Genomic DNA, 20,342 nt, shown 5'->3' with positions numbered 1-20,342 from the left:
GTGACTCGAGAAGAGCACCAGCTCCGGTCAGCAAGATTCCTGGGTCGTGTTATTTCCACTATTAGCAATGCTTTCACCCGTAGCAACAGTCGCGAGGGTGGATGAGGATGTCGTTCTAGTGCGGCTAGTTGAAGGCTGGGGAATTTAGTCGGCGCGGGGTCGGTGCACAGCAATTTGCCCATTGCACGCCAGACTTCAAGCGAGCCAATTAATACCATGTCAATATAGTCAACATTAAGCCCGTTTACCTACAAATTCTGCTGTGGATCTTGGTGGAGCTGGCTTACACCACGTTGGTTTAAAAGTTCATTGGGTTTGTTACATCCCAGTGTACCGTTTTTAAGACACCGGGCCACTCAGTAGCAGCGATCGATTGCTGCACTGGCTGCGTGGTTTGGGCTATCGATGGGACCAGGGGTGTTTGATTCATCGAGAAGCGTCCGAAGGACCTTCATAAAAGGCAATCCCTGCGACCTGCATCTGTGCGTTTGGGGCTCTCGAGCACCTGAATGAGTGGCGAGAACATTCGTATCTAGTGAAGATCCCATTATTATCCATACGCCGGGATGTTGCTGATAAAGTTGCAAACATTGACGGGCAAATATGCTCAGACTATCACATTTGATTAGGCTGGTCAATTTACTGCGCCCAACTAGTTGCGGGTATCCGGTGGTGGTCAGCACCGACTTGCATTCTACAGAGTTCACTATGCGACCTGAAAACATGTATTGGATACGTGAAAGTAGGCGCAGCTAAGTTGTTGTGATGACGGTAATAGACGTAGAGCCCCATGTTGGATGTGAGGTTCAATGTCGATGTGCGGAGTAGCGGAAGCCTTCCATAATGTCACCCCACCTTTACCGGCGCTCCTGCCCCGTCTCCCCACTCTATAGTCGATATTCAGGTTATGGGCTTACAGATCTGCACCAAGCCCGAACGATCTCCGCAACGTCATCGGTAGTCTACAGTATCCTCCTCTCCCCGCCATTGGGGCGAAGAAGAAACAATTCCTCTCAAGGTCTTGTATTTTCGCGATCTGGCTTTCACAAGACGCCTACGCAACTTCAACATGACAACCCCAACAATGAAAGCGGTCAACTACGTCGGGCCTCGCAAGGTGAAGGTCGAGGAGGTGGAGAAGCCAAGGATTGAACACCCAGACGATGTGATCGTCAAAATCACTACCGTATGTCGTCAGTGAAGCTCTTTGTGTTCTCTACTGACCTGTCACAAAAGGCTGCTATCTGCGGATCCGACTTACAGTGAGTCCGATCATTTTAGTATGCGGCTACGTACACATATGCTAACTCCAGGTTGCAGTATGTACGAAGGCAGAACTGCGGCCGAAGCAGGTATCACATTCGGTGAGTAGCCGTCTACACCCCACTCTAGCCTTTGACTCCAAACTCTAACGAAACAAGGCCATGAAAACATGGGAATTGTCGAAGAATTGGGCCAAGGCGTTACTCTACTGAAGAAAGGAGACCGAGTAGTGATGCCTTTCAATGTCGCTGACGGACGGTGCCGTAATTGCGAAGAAGGACGTACGGCTTTTTGTACGGGCGTCAACCCCGGATTTGCCGGCGGTGCCTATGGTCAGCTCGTCTGAATGAAATTTGTTACCGCATTACTGACAATAGGCAGGCTACGTGGCCATGGGTCCATATAGAGGCGGTACCGCACTCCCATCTCCGTAAAACAGCCCCGGCTACTGTACTGACTTCCTCGTCTAGGGCAAGCGCAATACATCCGGATCCCTTACGCAGATTTTAACGCCCTCAAGTTGCCTCCGGGAAAGGAATTCGAATCTGATTTTATTCTCCTAGCGGGCAAGTCATGACCGCCAAATGCATTCAAAAGACCCAGCACTAACCGATTTGACCAGATATCTTCCCTACTGGTAACTGCATGGATAAATGCCGTGTTGATGTATACTAATTCGAATTCTAGGCTGGCACGGTGTCGAAATATCCGGCTTCCAACCGGGAGAAAGTGTCGCTGTCTTCGGCGCTGGGCCAGTAGGATTAATGGCGGCTTACTCTGCTAGCATTCGGGGTGCGTCTAGAATATACGTTGTTGATAGCGTTCCAGAGAGATTGAAGGTTGCCGAGAAGATTGGCTGCACGCCAATTGACTTCACGAAAGGTGATGCAGTTGATCAGATTATCGAATCCAACGGCGGAATGGTCGATCGTTCGATCGATGCGGTAGGATATCAAGCGTCTGCAAAGGGGGGCAATGCGGAACAGCCAAACATTGTTCTTGAGAACATGATTCAGGTAACAAGAGCGTGTGGTGGTCTGGGAATCCCAGGACTATACGTCCCAAGGTAAGCCGGGCGTGTGTTTAAGCTCTGCAGGGCGAAGGCCCACTAACTCTGTGCGAGTGATCCTGGTGCGCCCGACGAGGCCTCAAAGAAGGGCATGCTTAGTCTGAGCTTTGGAAAGCTCTTTGAAAAGGTAAGGAGCAGATAGCTGAGGCAGTGTCCGTTTCTAACGAGATGGCAGGGTCTTTCGGTCCGCACCGGCCAATGCAACGTCAAAGCATACAACCGGTACCTGCGCGACCTGATTATAGCAGGAAAGGCAAAGCCGAGTTTTGTTGTGTCCCATGAGATTGCCATTGAAGAGGCAGAAGTGGCATACGACAAGTTTGCCCGGAGAATCGATGGGTACACAAAAGTTCTCATCCATCCTAATGGAGGTTTCTAGTTTAATGCGTCAAGGCACACACCTCTCTCGACCTAGCGATAGTCCCAGATCACGGTGGGTGGTGCAAGACCCGGTTACACGTAATTAGTACGTGCAAAAAAGCGCTTTTTCGACAGTCAGATTTACGTAGAGCTATCTTGGAAGATGAGTGAGCCGTTCTATATCTATGCCTTCTGTTTGGAAGCCCGACATGATATCACGGTAGATCTAGATGGAGCACGGCCAATGAGGTTTGTATAGCAATATTTGAGTATGACCTGAAGGCCGCTGATTTCTTCCCAGCCCTTTTGAATGGACTTCGACCGCTTTTCCTATCCATGGTCACTTTCTGTTTTTGTCCATTGTGTTGTTTGGGATTCAATGTTCTCATATGAGGTTTGTTCGCGAAGTGAGAACCGGTATCAAAGTATCGTACAAGTAAGCGTTAATCGTCACCAGTCTCATCCACCAAGCTCTCCAGGTCTGGAAGTGCTTCCCAGTTCCGCGGGGTCACGCGAGGCGGAAAGCTCGACATGCCGTACAACTTCTGTCGTAGTGCGAGAATCGACTATAAACCTAGAATCTGAGGGTTGATTCCCCGGTAACTCGGATTTGTTGTAGAAGGCGTTTGCATAGTTTGCAGGAGAATTAATTCCTTCAAATCGTTGGAGGGACACATCGGGATCCGGTAGCTCAAACAGCTGGCCATTTAGTGCATGCCTTGCTTTTCGTCGTTGTATAACGAAGAGACACACCGACACTCGAATCAGCAGAGCAAGTGCCACACCTCCACCGATAATAATTCCCGTGAAGCTTATATCATCCAGCTGAGGCGCAACAGACAACGTAACAGGCACGTTCGTAGCAGAAGGTGATACACTGATTGTTGGTGTTAAAAATCCTAGAATCTCTGAATCCGTGGACTGGTGGCGCACTTGTATCCCAAGTGCATTCACGATTGGACTAGTGAGGACGAGCATTCCTAGGCCATCTTCTGGACTGTCTGACAATGTCGGCACAGCATTGATCGTGGCAGAGGTCACTGTTGCTGTGCAAAAGTCTCTGCCTCCCCAATCTCTGCTCGGGATTCCACTGAAGCAGTTGAACTTTTGTACACTACATAACCGATATCAGCCACGCAGACTTATTTCCGAACTGGTATGAAAGATAATAATTGAGATCGTGAAAAGGTGAAGCAAAAAACACTAACGTGGGACAACATGTCACGATGGACTCAAACCCGTTTCCTCTGGACAACACAGTCGACGTAAGGCAGGCCGCAGTATATCCCTGCGGACACAGGCCTGGCGAGTAGTAATCAGTAGACTCCGGTACCTTGCTGGAGGGGAAGCAAGTTGGGTTTTGGGCACCGGTAGTCAGGAAGTACATGGCGGTGGACGTGTTGTCAAGGGGGGAATTAATTACGTAGCCAAGCCCCGCCGTGGCACAGTCCGATGGCGGCGTGAATGCGGTTGTAAGGGCACCGAGGGCCATTTTACTGAGTGGTGTTTTGACCCGTTTGCGATGAAAGAAAATGGTTCAGTCATCAGACCGAGAGAGGCTTCGGGGCGGAAGGCGGGTGACAATGATTGTAATAGAACTCTGGAGAAAACAGGAAAGCGGCCTCCATCATCCTACTGACTCTGAAACTGTCAGGGATGTGTCATCTCTGGGTGTGGTACCAACGTCGCGCTCAACCCTGCAACATGCACCCATTCAGGGACGGCCAACGACTGAGGCACAGCGTGTTTTTGTGCTACCAACGATGCGCCGCAACCATGGACGGTTCCCCTTTCCCCGAAGTGATAGAGGCTCTTCATTCCGTTGAGGATCTACCAGGGTTACTGTGTGTGTGTGAATTGTATGCATACTTCTTTGGCGTTATCGGACCATAGGACTTTGCTGGGCTCAGCATTGTACGAGACCTTAGTAACATTATGTTGCTCATCATATGATTGAATTATTTTCTATCTCTGGATATTATCAAATGTTGGTCATTGTTATTCCGCAGTCCACTTTCTTGCGGTGCATTTCGATCAACAGTGCGTTTGTTGGCACGGCAAGGCGGCTCGACGTCCAGCTCAGCCAAACGATACTTTGATGCTACATCTCCAGATAGTTCAGACCTCCACGCGTTCCCGATGAACCGTTTCCACATGGTCGTGCCTGTAGCATCTAACTCTGGACAATCGTCATGAACTGCTTTTGCTCGGTCCCGTCGTATCCTCCAAATCCAAGATAAAACAATCAGTAAGCCCACGAAAACCGACATGGAAATGCCCACGCCAATACCCAACCTAGTACGAGGACTTAAAGCTTGAGTATCTGACGTTGAAGATGGCAGTGGTGTACTCGGGCTGGAGGAGTAAGATATAGTTGCTCCAAGCACAGAATGCTTCTCAAGACAGCTAGTAGACACATCCGGGGGGAATAGACTTAGATCGGAGTCTTGCCACAACACTGTAACTGGGCCGTGCGATGCAACCACCCTGGAGACTGGGATCAGCTGATCCGATGTTGCAATAGAATCCGCGTTCAGCACTGCAGTCGGCGTCATCACAGTAGCTTCACAGAAACTGGAGACCAGTGAGAATCCACTATAAAACTGGAATCAGAACTTCGCCGTCGACGTAAAACCACTGTGTGTGGCCTTCTGTTCCATCGAATACACAGTATAGCTTACCTTTGGCAGCAGACTTCTGTAACTATCCCCTCAGAAACTTGGGCTGTTGCTGCAGACATAAATCCAGGGCACACGCCTGGACTGTAGGTGAAGGTAACTGACGTTTCTAGGTTCCACGGTTGACATTGCGCAAAAATCCTATCCTTCGGACCACTTATGATAGCAGTACTTGTGGATGCATCGTAGTAGTATCGGCCCATGCATGATGCGGGTGGTACAAATGCCGTAGTCAAAGGAACAGAAGTAGGCTGCATTGGGAATTGAGAAGGTACAGTGGTTGACAAGTACATTGAGGTCGACAATCTTGTGCTCGTTGCTCTAAGAAAAGCGGTTGAGCTCGCTGTAGTGTATGCGCGAGCTGTCTCTTCGCCACTGCTGAGCACAAAGTAAGGGCTGTAGTCTACTTGCCCATCGGATTCATCCAGAACTTTGAAAGAGTATCTGGTACCCGCCACCATCTCTAGGTTGACGACAATCACCGTTCCAGTTATATCTGCCGCCTTTAGTTAGTCGCGACATTCCGCGCAAGAGAACCACTCACTTTCGAATTTCATCGTCAAATTCCCAGTTCTGACTACGAAGAGACTGTAAGGACCAACACCCGCTGTCCAACCAAGAGCGAAGTCCTGTTCGTTTGGCACATTCCAATTCGTGTTGGTGAAAGCGACTTTGCCAAGAGCGGAGTAGGTAAAGTAGAAAACGGCGCAAAACAGCTTGAGGAAGTGCATCCTCGCGATATGTTGGGGTATCCAAACTGTGCGCCGACGAGCAGCGAGGACTGAGGTCGCGATCGGAACTGCATTGGACTCGCATGATAATTACAACAGGGAGAGGTCTGTAGAAAAGCCTGGACATGTTTGTTCTCCGTGACAGAAAATCCATGGTGTTGGTTCATCTGAATATTTGACAGCTGTCGCAAATGAGTTTCATCCATCACAGACTCAAGATTTCCGTGACTGCAACACAAGGGATGTGCCAGAACACGCCGGGACCCAAGGTTGCATCCAATTGCCCACAGATTGACACAAGAGTGCGGCTTGTGCTCGTTGTTATTGGGCGACGGGAGATTCACCATGCAAGAGTGATCCTTCCCAGACAAGACCGCCCCCAACACCGGGAGGCCATATCATGAAGCCCGTGCCTGCATACACCCTGATCCTTTCCGCTTCTGCCAAGAAAATGAGACACGCCTATATGGACGCTGGAGTTCATTGCCGATGTGGCTATGAGAGGAGGCTTCCCTAACAAGCTTCGCCTCAAAAGGGTTCTGTAGGTTGATCAGGAGTCCTGGGAGCTTGGCAATATGGGCTCCCTCACATCATCTCGTTTATTATTCGACAGCCCATATAGACGATAACGTGAGTTAGTCCTCGTAGGAGAAAGAGTAGCAACGCTCGCGGAACTGTGGTACCGGAAAGAATGCCTCAATGATGTATAGACTGAGCCAGGGCTTCTTTAGTCGACTGATCGAGGAGGTTCGATCCACAGGAGTGATTCATCATATTTGAAGTGGTTTACTAGTCGGAGCATAGGTGAAGTATCCATGATACTCAGGTTATCAATGCCCACCGGGAGACAAGGTTCTGCCTAGTTATTAATGGACCGGCCAGTATTAACGTTGCTGCGCGGCCAATACTGTTGATTTGATCCACCGGGTGTCCAATTCACAGAAACTTTCGCCAACCAAAAGCCGATGCACTTCAGTGACTGCACATCGTCACTACGATTTGTAATATTTCCATCGTCATGGTGGCATCTTTTGACCTCTTGATGTCACTTGCTGCAAAGGTGGAGGCAGAAAGCGTGCTTGGCTACAAGCACATGGCGAACAGTACCTTAGCAGGTTCAAGTTCTTCTTGAGTGGATGCTGCTCATGACCTGGGGTTTGGAACATCCCAATCGCTTAAATCAAGCGTTTGAGGTGCGTGACCAAAGGTTGTGATAGGCGCCCGACTCAAGGCAAGGTGGAAGATATGCAGCCCCGTCAATGCGATATCCCCGTTTATTAAAATGCCCTCATAGCCAGGTACACCTAGCATACCCCGCGCCCTTCGCCTGACACCGGCTTTCTGCATGTCAAAAAGTTTGGTGGGGTTGTCGACCTTTTGGGCAGAACGAGAGGTATTGTTCTCTCGAGTTTTGACTTGGAGGCCACTATCACCGCGAAGATGGCAGCAAAGGCCCCGACAGACGACCTGAGCAAGCTCAGTGGTAAGTAGACCCTGCCCAATCTTCACCATTGAAAGGTGCACCCAGTACTGGAGCTCATGTTTGACAAAGTCAACGATGCTGCCGCCACCAACGGAAAGCCGGATGCCAAAGTAGCCACCAACGGCAACCTGGCCGAGCACTCCGACGGCGAGTCCGACGACGACGCCGAGGACAACGCCCCTTCTGCCGGGGGTGAAGCTGCCAAGAAGAAGAAGAAGAAGAGAAAGCCCAAGAAGAAGAAGAAGGCGCCCACTGCCCAGACCGACCCGCCGAGCGTCCTTCTGTCGCAGCTGTTCCCCAACAACAGCTACCCTAAGGGCGAGGAGGTCGAGTATGTCGACGAGAACAGGTACCGCACCACCAGCGAGGAGAAGCGCCACCTCGACAACCTCAACAACGACTTCCTGACCGATTACCGCCACGCCGCCGAGACCCATCGCCAGGTTCGCCAGTGGGCCCAGAAGAACATCAAGCCTGGCCAGACGCTGACCGAGATCGCCAATGGCATCGAGGACAGCGTCCGTCGCCTGGTTGGCCACGATGGTCTGGCTGAGGGCGACGCCATTGCGGCCGGCATGGGTTTCCCTACCGGTCTGAACCTCGACCACATCGCTGCCCACTACAGTCCCAACCTGGGCAACAAGACTGTGCTCCAGCAGAGCAACGTTATGAAGGTGGATATTGGTGTGCATGTCAACGGCAAGATCGTGGACAGCGCCTTCACCATGTCTTTCGATCCCATGTACGATAACCTGCTCGAGGCCGTCAAGGCCGCCACCAACACCGGTGTCAAGGAGGCCGGCATTGACGTCCGCTTGGGAGAGCTCGGTGGGCTGATCCAGGAGACCATGGAGAGCTACGAGTGCGAAATCAACGGCACCACTTACCCGATCAAGTCCATCAGGAACTTGACGGGGCACACGATCCTGCCGTACAGCATCCACGGCACCAAGAGCGTGCCCATCGTGAAGACCAACGACACCACCAAGATGGAGGAAGGCGATGTTTTCGCCATTGAGACGTTTGGCAGCACTGGAACAGGCAAGGTCTGGGATGAAGGAGAGGTCTCCCACTACGCCCTGAACGGCGACGCCCCGAATGTCGACCTGCGTGTAGCTTCGGCCAAGCCGCTGTTGAACGTCATTAAGAAGAACTTCGGTACCCTTCCCTTCTGCCGGAGATATCTGGATAGGATTGGGCAAGAGAAATACTTGCTTGGGGTGTGTATTTCCTCCGGACGTGTATTGAGACCATGATACTGATCATGTCACAGTTGAGCCACCTCGTGAAAACGGGTATCGTTGAGGACTACCCTCCATTGGTTGACAAGAAGGGCTCTTACACCGCCCAGTTTGAGCATGTGAGTGTATACAAGTGATTGATTCTGAACCGATCTTGCTGACGTGTGATTAGACTATCTTGCTGCGGCCTACCGTAAAGGAGGTCATCAGCCGTGGAGATGACTACTAGACATGTTGGTTATCGGTCGCCGTATGGATCTGAGTAGGAGCCAGGGACGGACTCCTCGCAGTATACTAAATTGATCTAGTTCCTGTATTTTTCGAACTTGCCCATTCAAGTGACCAAGCAGCAGGACCCTCGTGGCCGCGTGTACTGAGCAGTGTTCTTACCCAACCCCTGAGCACCAAGCTGTGTGTCGCGATCCCTGCTGATCTAGCGCCAGTACTTGAAGCCCTCACGTACATCCTCACCCATGATGATTTTCTCCCTATGGCAACTTCAAACTATTCAACACAGCACAAGATAACAGGCTCTTGTTTAAGTTCCAGGGCGATGGCGAGCTACCCTATGACCTCAAACTGAGGGAGCCTTAAGTAATCCTGCCGGCATATGTAGACCTTATCCAGAATTTCCGAGCTTCTTCCCATTAACTTGACTTAGAAGTCCTGGTGCTTTGGGCTACCAGACATCTGTAACGTGCAACAGAGTTCCTATCCTGACTCAAGGAGTAATAAGCCCAGTATTAACAAGATCAAGAGAACATAGAGGATCGAGGGTTAGGCCTGTGGGTGCTCGGACCGTTGGAAAACCCTGTGTATGTGCAATGCACAAATGCAGTAAAACCCCAACAAGGCAGGAAATATTTGTTCAGACCACAGTCCTGTTCGTCCAGACCCTCCCCCCCGGACGGACCCTTACTAGCTGCCGGCTGAACTAGCGTGTAATAACCTACAAGGGCCGGCATGGAATGCCCGGCCCGAATTTCATCTCACTTAACTCTTACCACAATCTATGATTAGCTGCGTCTGTAGTCACTGGCTGAGGCAAGGTCCTTTTTGCAAACCCACTTCGCGATATTGTTGACCGGGGAGGGGGTGTTAGTCACCTCTAGCACACCCGGGAGACAACATTCCCTCAAATACAGGCTTGTGAGCGAGGTGCATCGGTTTCTTGGCCCAATCCCGGCGCAGCTTCAACTCGTGCACATGAACATAACGACTGTGAGGGAATCGCATTCCGCGCCTTGATCTAGGCGGACAATCAAGCTTATATCTTGGCCTCTTGCTACTCGTCGCTGCGGTGGATCGCCAAGCTTTTTCTTAAATCCTTCGCCCGGCTGTGCCACAGGGCTGAGCTCCGACTACGACCAAAACAATCGGCTTCTGTGGAACCATGACAGTGGGCTGACGGTGTACAAATACTACAACCCGTCTTCATTCGGAAAAGAGCCAAGGACATCAGTCAATCGCTCTTTGAGGCGCACTTGTACACTGTCCTAATGCGCAGTACCTTCAACATTTTTGTTGTCGTTTCAACACTCTATGCGGTATCGGGTACGTAGGGTCGTTGTAACCCGCGTTTTGCATCAAGCCCCCGTCAGAGGCCTGTAGCGCCCCCAAGTTCCAGTTGCACCCTATGTGGCTCTGTTGAAGCACAGCATATGATACCCATTCCAGATTTGCCCTAACAGAAGTTCAACATGGCCGTAAGTTAGCAAACGCCTCCTGTGAGGAACAGTCGTTTCTGATCCGGATTGCAGAGCCAATACTCGTCCATGCAGCCGATGAGCGACGGCGCGCCCGACCTGGACTATGCGGGACCACAGGGGTCTGAGGAAAATACATGGTGGCAGCGCCTGGCCTGGGCCGACTGTTGCGCGTGGTGCTTCGTCTTCACCAGCTGGGACTCGTGTTGCGAGGCCTGCGGCGAATGTTGCTGCTGCGACGACTGCAGCTGCTGTGGCGATTGCATGAGCGCTGGCTGCGGCAGTTTGAATTGCTGCTAGGCACATAAAGCTGACAGCGAAGAGACGCTGGCGATTACCGAACTCTCTCATAATTGAGCGGGTCGCGACTCTAGCGGAGTCGTAGACCGCAACGACGATGGTCTCTGAGGAGTAGAGAGGCGCCAACTCAAGGCTACTGCATGGGCAGTTCGCGGGTGTCGAGAGAAGGAGTTCCTGAACTCAGTAGGCCGCTATCCATTTACGTGCAGCCAGGGCTGAATCCTGGCAAACCAGATCACATGTATAAACACCCAAACAGCGCCCGTTAGGCCATTTAGTCTGGCGGCAAGCAGTTGTCAAGATACGAGGCGCGCTGCTTTCGACGAAAGGCACGAAAGACGATTTAATGACAATCACAATCCGTTACGAACTTCTTGTGATTTAAGGGAAAAGGCCTCCTGGGCTCTTTCCATTCTTAGTTATTCTCATACATGGTAGCCGGAATCTATGCTATTGAGAAACAAATGGCACTTTCACATCCTCCTGCTCAATGTTCGCCTATGATCCTTGGCTCCTGGCGTTAGTGACCATCATCCGAGATCCTGAGTTCTAGAGTTCTAGAGCCCGAGTACCAATCCATCCGTCTTTTCGCTCTGCGTGAGACGTGTGCTGGTTCTCTTTGCAAAGTCTGCCATTTCGCTGGCAGTCTCTGGTCGTCCCTCGCCGTGAGCGTCCTCGAGCCCGTGGTAGAGGGCAGCAAGGATCGACCCCTTCCAAACGGGCACCCCGCTGTTCCCACGGACGACAAGAAGCAGGAACACCAGGCCCATGATCTCTATGGCGACGGGCAGAGCCAGCCACTCCCAACGAACCTCGACAACGGTTTGATACGATATGAAACTCCCCGTCACCGCCTCTGTAGGCTTGGACTTATACAGACGGTTCAAGGAGGAAACCATTGATCCCATGATGATACTCAGTGATTGATCTCGGACCCGTTCCATCACATCTTCGTTTGACTTCCATTGCGCTGTTGTATAGTTCGACGACCGGACCTCATCATTGGCCCGGCTGCCGGTGTAAGCCCCGCTGAGGCGGTTGGCTATGTCATTACCCAGAGACAGACTAGCATTGGTACAGAACGACAGTGTTGACTTATCGAGCAAGTAGTGGATGTTGCCATCGAGCGTTTGGACGGGGTCGTTGAAAGTCGCAGATTCACCATCAGGCGCCCAACACCATGCGCTCTGCCCGAGTGACTGCCTGGCCCGTGCATCACTGTAGAAGTTGCCATAGTTTGGGGTCGAGGCACTCCCAGAGATAATTCCCTGCTCGACCTTCAAGTCGAACCGAGTCTTGCATAGGCTGACCACCGCTTGCTCCAACTTCTTCAACGTCACTGTATCATTAGCTGGGCCCAGGTCAAAGCTGGCATAGCCAAGAGCCAAGACGGGGTTTGGAATATCAAGATGAGACACATTACTAGTTGTTCCGTTGAAAATCGACATTGGTGCGATAAATTCCGTGGGGAATGTTGTCACAAATGTTGGCTCTCTCCCAGCCGGATTGCTAACCAATGGACCGCGGCCACCTTCCAGAGAGAACGTAATGGGATAGGAAAGTGGCGTCGCACTGTCCGCGGAATAGATCTCGCATGGAACTGTGTTTGTGGTGTAGGTGCCGAAGGAGCTGAATTGCTGGAAAATACTACGGAAATTGTCCCTCTTGAACGCAATATCGCAATTGACCCTAACTTGGTTCACATCTGTGATAGTGGTTTCCATACACCAGTCCAGCGATTCGAAAGCGGGCCAGGAGCAATTGCCGGTCGGACAGCTTGCCTTTGGATCATAGACAGCTTGACGACTCCATATAGCACTGTTGATCGCCTCGATGTTGTCGGTGATGGGCGCGGTCGCATTGTTATCGCCATGGAGGAATGGTGCGGGAAACGACATCTTCCCCGTTGAAACAATGTCGGATTCTGTTGTCACTGGTTGGCTGCTGTGTTGAACAACCTGCTGAACGAATGGGTCTGTGGCAAGTGACAACAATGTGATAACAGCGCCGAGGGATGCAACGGAAGACACTGTTCTGGCGAAGAGCATCTGAAGAGATCCCAAAGGCCCACGACTGGCCTCGTCCAGCAGCTCCAGATCCCTCAGTTGACGATTTTGTCCACTAAACCAGCTCCATTTGGCTTGACCAATGCATGCCGATATGGCATACATTAATAACGATTTCGAGACGGTAGATAAGACGGATATTATCGTGTTGAGACTGACAACCTCAGGTAGCTGAGGCACGGGCTGGCCGCTGAATGCAACGAGCGTTAGCAAACATTACATTGCATCTCCCAGCCATAGTGACATACTCAAACTCCCTCAGCACGATGGCAATGGCTACTATGCACGCAACGGACAGGCACACTGCTGCAATTTCCGTCGTCCAACCGTCTTCAAGGTGCCTCTCCAGTTTCTGATATCGCGTTGGGTTCTGCACAAACGGGTCAATAAGATAGCAGTCCGTAATCCATCCTGTGGCTAAGATCTACAAACCGGGACAGGCTCATATGCGAAAGTCTTATGGTCAGTTGACCGAGAGCCTAGACGGCCATCCGAGTTTGGTTTACTGTGGTGATGGGTCCGGGACAATCTTAGTGGCCTCACATTGTGGTACCATGTGTGAACCTTCGTGGCGTTGGGCTCTTCATTGTGCGCCGTGGGTTTGGCAGATCTCGATGGTGACTCTGCTCTATCCTGAGAATGAGTTGTGATACTCGGATCATCTGGGACAGGTAACGATATGGCCGTCGGGGTTAAGGGTGATGGTATAAAGTCCATTTCATGACCCCCAGCTGGGTTGCCTGGGCTCTGTGGTGTGGGCATCGTGAAATAGAACCGTGGAGAGATGGTGCAGATCAGTCGCGAAAGTGGTGCTTATGCGCTGCTTTTGTTCATGTGCCGGATTTGGGGGCGAGGCTGCGCCTGAGGCTGTGAATGCTGCAGTGTGACCCAACGATGTAAGATAAGGCTAATCTAATCGCGATGGCGATACTTTACATTTGATACACCGGGAGGGGTTCTCATGATGAATTAATCCAGCCCGAAGGGAGTTGCTGAACAAAAAAACGTAGAATCGTATTCCAGACCACTAGATGGTTTACTCGGAGGAGATATGTTTTGCGTAACATGCAGCTGCATAAGTGGTATGATGGGGCTGCATTGAGGTTGGCCGAGGCGAGTACATGCCGCTTTCTTCTATCCTCCTTTGATGACAACGTCCACTGCGTTGCCACATGGAATAGAGCCTATACGGAGTGCCTGTTTATAGAACACCGCAAGGTACCGATCGAAAGATCCCAGGATTTGGTGAACATGAGTCTCACTTTGTCTAACCGATTGGACCAAAAGGGGAAAAGGCGAAGTTTCAATAAATGTGGTAGTATTTTTATAGTATTCATCCATGGCTAATTTGTCGCTCATTTCTCATTTATATGTACAGTCCCAGTCTTGGGGACTTTTATCTATATACATCAGGTGCGCGCTAATTCGATATTTAGAAGGTTGAGTTTAGGTCGAAGCTGGTGGGGCCGGTGTAGGTCTCAACAACAGCGTTGGGCTCGCCGGAGAAGGTGAGCTGGTCGGCAGGGATCAAGTAGGTGCCGGTCTGGTTGCTTCTGGGGCTGACAGGCTGCGAGACACTGAAAGTCAGGCCAGCGTCGCCACGGGTGACAGCGAAGGTACGCGAAGACGCCTCGCAGGTGCCTCCGGTGACATCGGGCAGGGCACCGCCGGGGTTACCGGTAGCCTGAATGCTGCACTTGATGGGCTCGGTCTGCATGGTACCGGGCTGGAAAACTCCGAAAGAGTAACTGAGACCTGTTAGATGAGATTCCTCCAAGATTTCAAGCACGGGGCAGCACTCACGAGCACTGAGAGCTGTGGGGGATGCAGCCGGCGGTGAAGTCGGAGACTTGGAAGACAACGTCGCGCTTGCCAATGGTGGCAGCGGAGGCGACAGCGGCAGCAGAGACGGCGGTGGCGAAGAACTTCATGTTGACTGAGTTGGTGTAGAGGTTGTAGGTTTTGGGTGGGAGTTGAAGTGTTTAACTGATGGACACTGAATGAGGAAGGCTTGTATGATTGAGATATGCTGAATTGATGTTCCGAGATAGCAGCGAGATTGACGATGTCTTTATATGTATTCCAACCCATGACGCTTTTGGTCCTCTCAATACGAGATATTCCCACGTCTGGCGGATGCTATGACGATTTGTGGGGACGGCAATGCTTGCCTCGTATTCGGCGCTTGGTGGAGACCTCGGGTCTTGCCCCCAAAGCGGGTTCAATGGAACCTCGCCCGGATCATAGCGGCTTGAGCGGCGCTAGTCTTTACATTCTAAACCGTTTCGACAGTGTAGACTACACGAATTGATGGAACGTTGCCCGCAAGCATGCGCGAGTGTAGGATAGTATGACTTTGGTTTGGCGAATTTGGCTCTACTTGCGGTGAAGCGCGATGAGCAGCGTTTCTGGCCGCTCATACGAGTTAGAGCGCGGCAAATTACAGCTGGGTACCCTTGAACATGGCCCAGACTGCGGACGGCGAAGAGATCACTTCTGCTTAAAATAGCCTTGAAATTTATGTGAACGTACAACGCCTCCACCAGCCCCCTTGATAATCGCCATCTCCAACGAGGCAGCGCTCTTCAAGCGGGTATGATTTCCATGGGGCGGCTCTATCCGAAAGCCAGTCGATGGAAATATGGACTGCACGAAAGACTTAGCAGACTTCTGCAGCCTTGCTCATGCGCAATGTTCTCGTCTAAACATGACCCCTGATTTCCCCACTAATGTTGTTATTGGTAGGAGGCATCCAATGATCGAGTGGCACGCATTGCGCAGAGCGGCCCGACTCTTGCCTGGATGAGGAGGTAGCCCCCGTTGAAATAATTCGTTCGGGCACTCGTCCAACGTGGCGCACCCGGACTCCTGGTGGTGAGACGGCAGACGACGTGAGCCTGCTTTTCCGGCAACCCGGGATCACAAATCAATCATGGTCAAGATGGTCACGGGCACGCCTTAGCATTGTTCCATCGTCAACTGTGTAGTTTGCTCGGCTTGGGATACACCGACGCATGACGTAGTTGGCGTCGTCCGGCTCAAGGGCCCAGCCGCCGGGGCTATTTTAGCTGCGGCTCTGGGGCTGTTGTCAGATCTCTAAACCGGGACACTGGACCCTGAAAAAGGCCTCTAGCGCACCCTGGTCCTTGTCCCGTTGAACCTTACTCAGTTGCTCCCCCAATAGGCGCTTGACGTAATCATGTCCCGACTTTCTAGCTTGTTTGCACCCACCACATCACGAGACGTAGGATCAAGCACGACTCTATTTCTAGTGAAACTAGTAGTCTGGTCTATTCTTCAAGCTGACAGCAGACAGCTCAATTCGGTTTCACCCATACCCGATTGAGTCTACCCACAAGGGATCAGCGAAATCAGTGGATGGAGCTTTACTCACGGTCGAACTCAAATCTGGCCCTCCAACGAGTCAGGGGAGAACACGAGCTACAGGCTGCTTACTCGCGAGAAGCAAAAGACTGGCATACTGCGGACGCGCGCCAATAATGTAACAAGAGAACAGTGCAGGTTTGAATCCTTTCAAAGACAGGTTTATGTCTAATTGGTCAAGTTTGTCTCTCACGATGACACGGGCTGAGCAACATGTCGAGGCCACTGTGTCGGGATCCTGTGTGTCGCCATTCTAACGTATGATGAATAACATTTTATCCGAGAATCAACTCGATCTTCTCCCTCGCTTGCTTGTCCCACGCGGATCGATGCACTTCCCCGACGCCCTTGCGATATGAGATACCGTCTATTCGTTCAACCCAGAGCACGTTGTAATACTGTGGGTTCTCCTTCCCCATTGGCTCCTCCCAACGCTTTCCGCTGCGTACTCGGTACATCATGGAGATGGCGACGAGCTCAACAGCTATCGAGGCGGCAGAATGACTGCCAAAGTCGTCCGATATATACGACGGGTCGTCTACAACCAGAAACCCGTCGCTAGAGTCTCTTTCTTGCCTCTGCATCCTACTGGCGCGTATTTGTGTATCCCACACTGAAAGCTTGGATGTCTCTAAACTCCAAACATCTTCGGGCCGCTCAATATAAAAGGTCGCCCGCTGCGTCTTACAACAAAGATATCTACCAGATGATCGACGGACTGCGTCTTCATGGCTGACCTCGCTGCGGAGCGGCATTGGATGACAGAACTTGATGGAGTCGAGACTCTCATGCGTAAAATAGCACGAAGGTGGATATTTGTCTCTATGTCGATCAAGACGCGGCAGACGTCCGTGAAACGAGGCCGAACTGGCGTCAAGAGGGTAAATTCCATCTTCTGGATAATCGATTGTCGTGCGAGTCCATCCGGACGGCAAATGCTCCTCCCGAGTCTTGGATGTCAAGTAAAGGCTCTTCCATCTGTACCACTCGTTCTGGAGCGGAACATCTACGGGTGGCGCATCCTTGGCTTCGCAGATGGACCACTTCATCAGAGGAATTACGCGCTTGATGGGGTCTGCGTGATAGAACCACTCATCGAAACTGAACATGACCCAATCTTCATTTCTCCAGGTGGAAGCAGACTCAACTTGTCCTTGCCAACCTGCCCACGACCAGGTTGGCGCATGTAGGAACCTGCTACCTGGCAGTCTGGGGTCCGATCGTCGGTGAAAGCGAGAGGTTCCAGGTTCAGAGTTCTGATGTAATCGGGCTCTCCACAATAGGCTGATGTCAAGAAACATGACAGGCAAGCCCCACAAGAAACCCCCATGATAATATGGCTCCAGGGCGCTGATTACACCAGAAAATGCAGCTACCGCATCCTCACTATAGGTTAACTGCCGTCCATTATATCCGCTCACTAGAGTATCGTACCCTATCATGGTCGGGAATTTGGGTGGAAGATGGCGAAATGCTCGGCGGATCGGCGTGTTATCGGACTCGTACTGGGAACACGATTCCTCAGTGGGTAGGATATTGGCCTTAGTATATTCCTCGCAGTAGCAGGAAGTACTGCACTCCCAGCGCACCGACTGGCCAACGAAGATCAATCGCCTGCGCGAGAACAGGTATTCTTGAAAAGTCCAGCCTCTGTCGTTCCACAGGCTCTCTCCGATCCCGGACCCACCAGGACTGTTCAAAACGGTGCCCTCCCCAAGTTCCAGCACGCAAGGGTTATCCCGAGGGGAGGATATACCCTTCAGCCCCCGAATTCCGAAGTCTGCATCTGCACCGTCAGCAGCAACGATCGTAAGAATAGCGTTTGCGTACACTGAGGTCATGTGCGTGATCAGGTAGTCTCGGGTCTCGTCGTCGTCCTGAATGATGCAGAGGGCATCAACCCAAAGATACCTTTCGCCAAGTAAACGCACAATTTTTATGGCATCCGCAATTGTCTGTGGCAGATTTGCGCCTGATAACGCCTTCGGCTGACGGAGAGTCATCAAGTTTTGCTTGGTAAGTTTCAGCATGTCTTTACCACCCCAGAGATAACTGAGAGCGACGTAAGCGTATTCTTCGGAGGCGTCGACGATTCGATTCTCGGCGACATCAATGAGCCACGCTAGACGCGGGCGGGCTAGATGCGGCAGCAGGATCTCAGAACATGTTTCGCCATGCTGCTCCACACAGTTACTCTTCCAAGACTTGATGAGCTGATCGTCGATCCAATATCTATCGATGAGCCTTCCTGTGCCATCCTCTATCCGTTTCGCCGCCAATGAAGTCAGAAGCAGCTCACATCCGGCTTGGCTTGGAAAAGGCCCGACACTAACAGTATCCTTGGCGAGTTTCTGAACATATACGAAAGAGTCCTCATTGTTCCCATCAAGGCTTTTAAAACGCATATATCCGTGTTCGGCAAGGAGAGCAACTTGACGTAGAAATACATCATGTACGTGGCATGTGGTGTCTGCTGTGAGCCGAATTTGAACTGCAGGGCTGCTCGTCGGATGTTGGCCAACCGGGCCAGCAAAGATACTCAAAATTCGGTTGCATACTTTACACTGGGGAGCTGTGTGTCGACTACTGGGCAATCTATCTCCCGACTCCGGGCTGCCGCGGACTGACATTATAGGCGTGTGGTCTGTTGAGCGGGGTGGCTTGTTTTCTGCAGAGTTCATCAGCCGATCCCTCCGAGTGGCGCCAAGCTCCCCACAACTGAACTGCGCACCATTAGATATGCAGCCCGCGTCCATCCGGCATGCAAGGCAGCGCGAATCCATGCGAGCAAAGAAAGGCCCGGCCAGGTTCCATGTCGCATATTAATTCTCCGATACCACCGATCGTCCAATTGATTGTAACGTTGGTCCGAGTCATCCCATCCAACCTTAGTTATCATAACTGTGTGTTTCGTCTGCTTAAAGTTTACTTGTACCAACCTATGTACGTTTGTGAACATGTTATATTCCACTTTTAGACCCTCTTAGAAAATCTCTTGCTGAAACATGAATGCCTTCAAATCTTTTGAGCTGCGTCACCAGCATCTCTAGAGCACGATCTACCTCAATGCCTGTCTGTGCCTTGTATCTACCCGCGTATCTCCTCATGTAAGCCATAGTGTGTACAAATAAACTGGGTAAGAAAGGATGCGTCTGCCAAAGTGGTCAGATTAGAGTTATTCATCAAGCAAATTTGGCTCAGAGTGATTTACCTTGAAGCAGCTGAAACGTGGGAGTGCACTCGCTAGGTCAACCACATCGTCAACCGCTTTATATGCCCTCAAATCGTACTTCTCGGCAGCCAAACTTTGTTCCTCGCCGTGATACATCCATGTTGTCGTCGTGTCACTCAGGTGTATGATGCCAGTTAGAACAATCAGTTGATTAAAAGATACAAATGGGTCAGATGCGTCTATAGGCATCTCGTTCATCGGCACTAGACGTCTTTCTAGGGCTTCTGTAAGCCAACCATGCCGTCTCCAGAACTCATGTGTATCCTGGGTACGTAGTTGTTTCCCATTGAGTGTGCTTGCTATGGCTAATCGTCGATGAGTCATGCAGCGGCCGTGTATTGCGATACTAACAACGCTTTTTGCAAACGTATCTAGCGGTTCCTGAGGTGAATCCAAAATTGCTTCGGATAGAAACTGCATCTCAGTCGGAGCTGAGCTTTGAAAATTGGATTCCGGAGCAGGTAGCCGTAAATATGCCTATTGCCACAAAGGTTAGGCTCCTACGTCTCAAGGCAGAAGCGGATGGTACAGCATATTAAGGGGAAGGGGGGGGGGGGGGGGGGGGGGGGGGGGGGAGGGGGGGGGTGAGGAGAGGAGGTCAGGATAGGGTACAAATATGTGTATCTTACTGATTCTTCGTGGAGAGCGAAGAACAAGCTATCATTTGCGTTGATTAGACGATCGAAGCAAAATGCCACCCAAAAGGTACGCCTTTTCTCTTCCTTGATAGCCCAAACATTATCGGGGATGATGTAGCTCGTAGCGAATGGGGTCGTATCAGTATCTGTTGGAAACCGGAAGGCATCAAGGTCGCTAAAAGCATCGATCA

The 20,342-nt window shown here is 51.3% G+C and overlaps 6 protein-coding genes across 6 annotated transcripts; 2 read left to right on the top strand and 4 right to left on the bottom strand.

The window, feature by feature from the left end:
• Positions 1-1,069: 1,069 nt before the first annotated feature.
• On the top strand, positions 1,070-2,711 carry JN550_002672 (uncharacterized protein; the record flags this gene model as incomplete). The annotated part of the gene is made up of 9 exons (XM_049313993.1): positions 1,070-1,186; positions 1,237-1,262; positions 1,321-1,364; positions 1,422-1,595; positions 1,645-1,674; positions 1,886-1,900; positions 1,951-2,329; positions 2,387-2,459; positions 2,508-2,711. 9 exons carry the CDS (start codon positions 1,070-1,072, stop codon positions 2,709-2,711), a joined length of 1,062 nt encoding a protein of 353 aa, XP_049175197.1.
• A 424-nt stretch (positions 2,712-3,135) lies between these two features.
• On the bottom strand, positions 3,136-4,184 carry JN550_002671 (uncharacterized protein; the record flags this gene model as incomplete). The annotated part of the gene is made up of 3 exons (XM_049313992.1): positions 3,136-3,258; positions 3,446-3,806; positions 3,901-4,184. 3 exons carry the CDS (start codon positions 4,182-4,184, stop codon positions 3,136-3,138), a joined length of 768 nt encoding a protein of 255 aa, XP_049175196.1.
• A 3,357-nt stretch (positions 4,185-7,541) lies between these two features.
• JN550_002670 (uncharacterized protein) lies at positions 7,542-9,054 on the top strand (the record flags this gene model as incomplete). The annotated part of the gene is made up of 4 exons (XM_049313991.1): positions 7,542-7,584; positions 7,630-8,804; positions 8,858-8,944; positions 8,998-9,054. 4 exons carry the CDS (start codon positions 7,542-7,544, stop codon positions 9,052-9,054), a joined length of 1,362 nt encoding a protein of 453 aa, XP_049175195.1.
• Positions 9,055-11,388: 2,334 nt separating this feature from the next.
• Positions 11,389-13,659, bottom strand: JN550_002669 (uncharacterized protein; the record flags this gene model as incomplete). Its single annotated transcript, XM_049313990.1, has 3 exons — positions 11,389-13,087; positions 13,146-13,267; positions 13,330-13,659. 3 exons carry the CDS (start codon positions 13,657-13,659, stop codon positions 11,389-11,391), a joined length of 2,151 nt encoding a protein of 716 aa, XP_049175194.1.
• A 670-nt stretch (positions 13,660-14,329) lies between these two features.
• Positions 14,330-14,828, bottom strand: JN550_002668 (uncharacterized protein; the record flags this gene model as incomplete). The annotated part of the gene is made up of 2 exons (XM_049313989.1): positions 14,330-14,645; positions 14,701-14,828. 2 exons carry the CDS (start codon positions 14,826-14,828, stop codon positions 14,330-14,332), a joined length of 444 nt encoding a protein of 147 aa, XP_049175193.1.
• A 1,728-nt stretch (positions 14,829-16,556) lies between these two features.
• JN550_002667 (uncharacterized protein) lies at positions 16,557-18,686 on the bottom strand (the record flags this gene model as incomplete). The annotated part of the gene is made up of 1 exon (XM_049313988.1): positions 16,557-18,686. One exon carries the CDS (start codon positions 18,684-18,686, stop codon positions 16,557-16,559), a length of 2,130 nt encoding a protein of 709 aa, XP_049175192.1.
• Between the last annotated feature and the right edge of the window lie 1,656 nt (positions 18,687-20,342).

The sequence above is a fragment of the Neoarthrinium moseri genome (assembly GCF_022829205.1).
Source record: "Neoarthrinium moseri strain CBS 164.80 chromosome Unknown scaffold6_Wmoseri_CBS_16480, whole genome shotgun sequence".
NCBI classification, from domain to species: domain Eukaryota; kingdom Fungi; phylum Ascomycota; class Sordariomycetes; order Amphisphaeriales; family Apiosporaceae; genus Neoarthrinium; species Neoarthrinium moseri.
The sequence above is the reverse complement of the archived record's forward strand: the minus strand, read 5'-3'. Positions and strand labels throughout refer to the sequence as shown.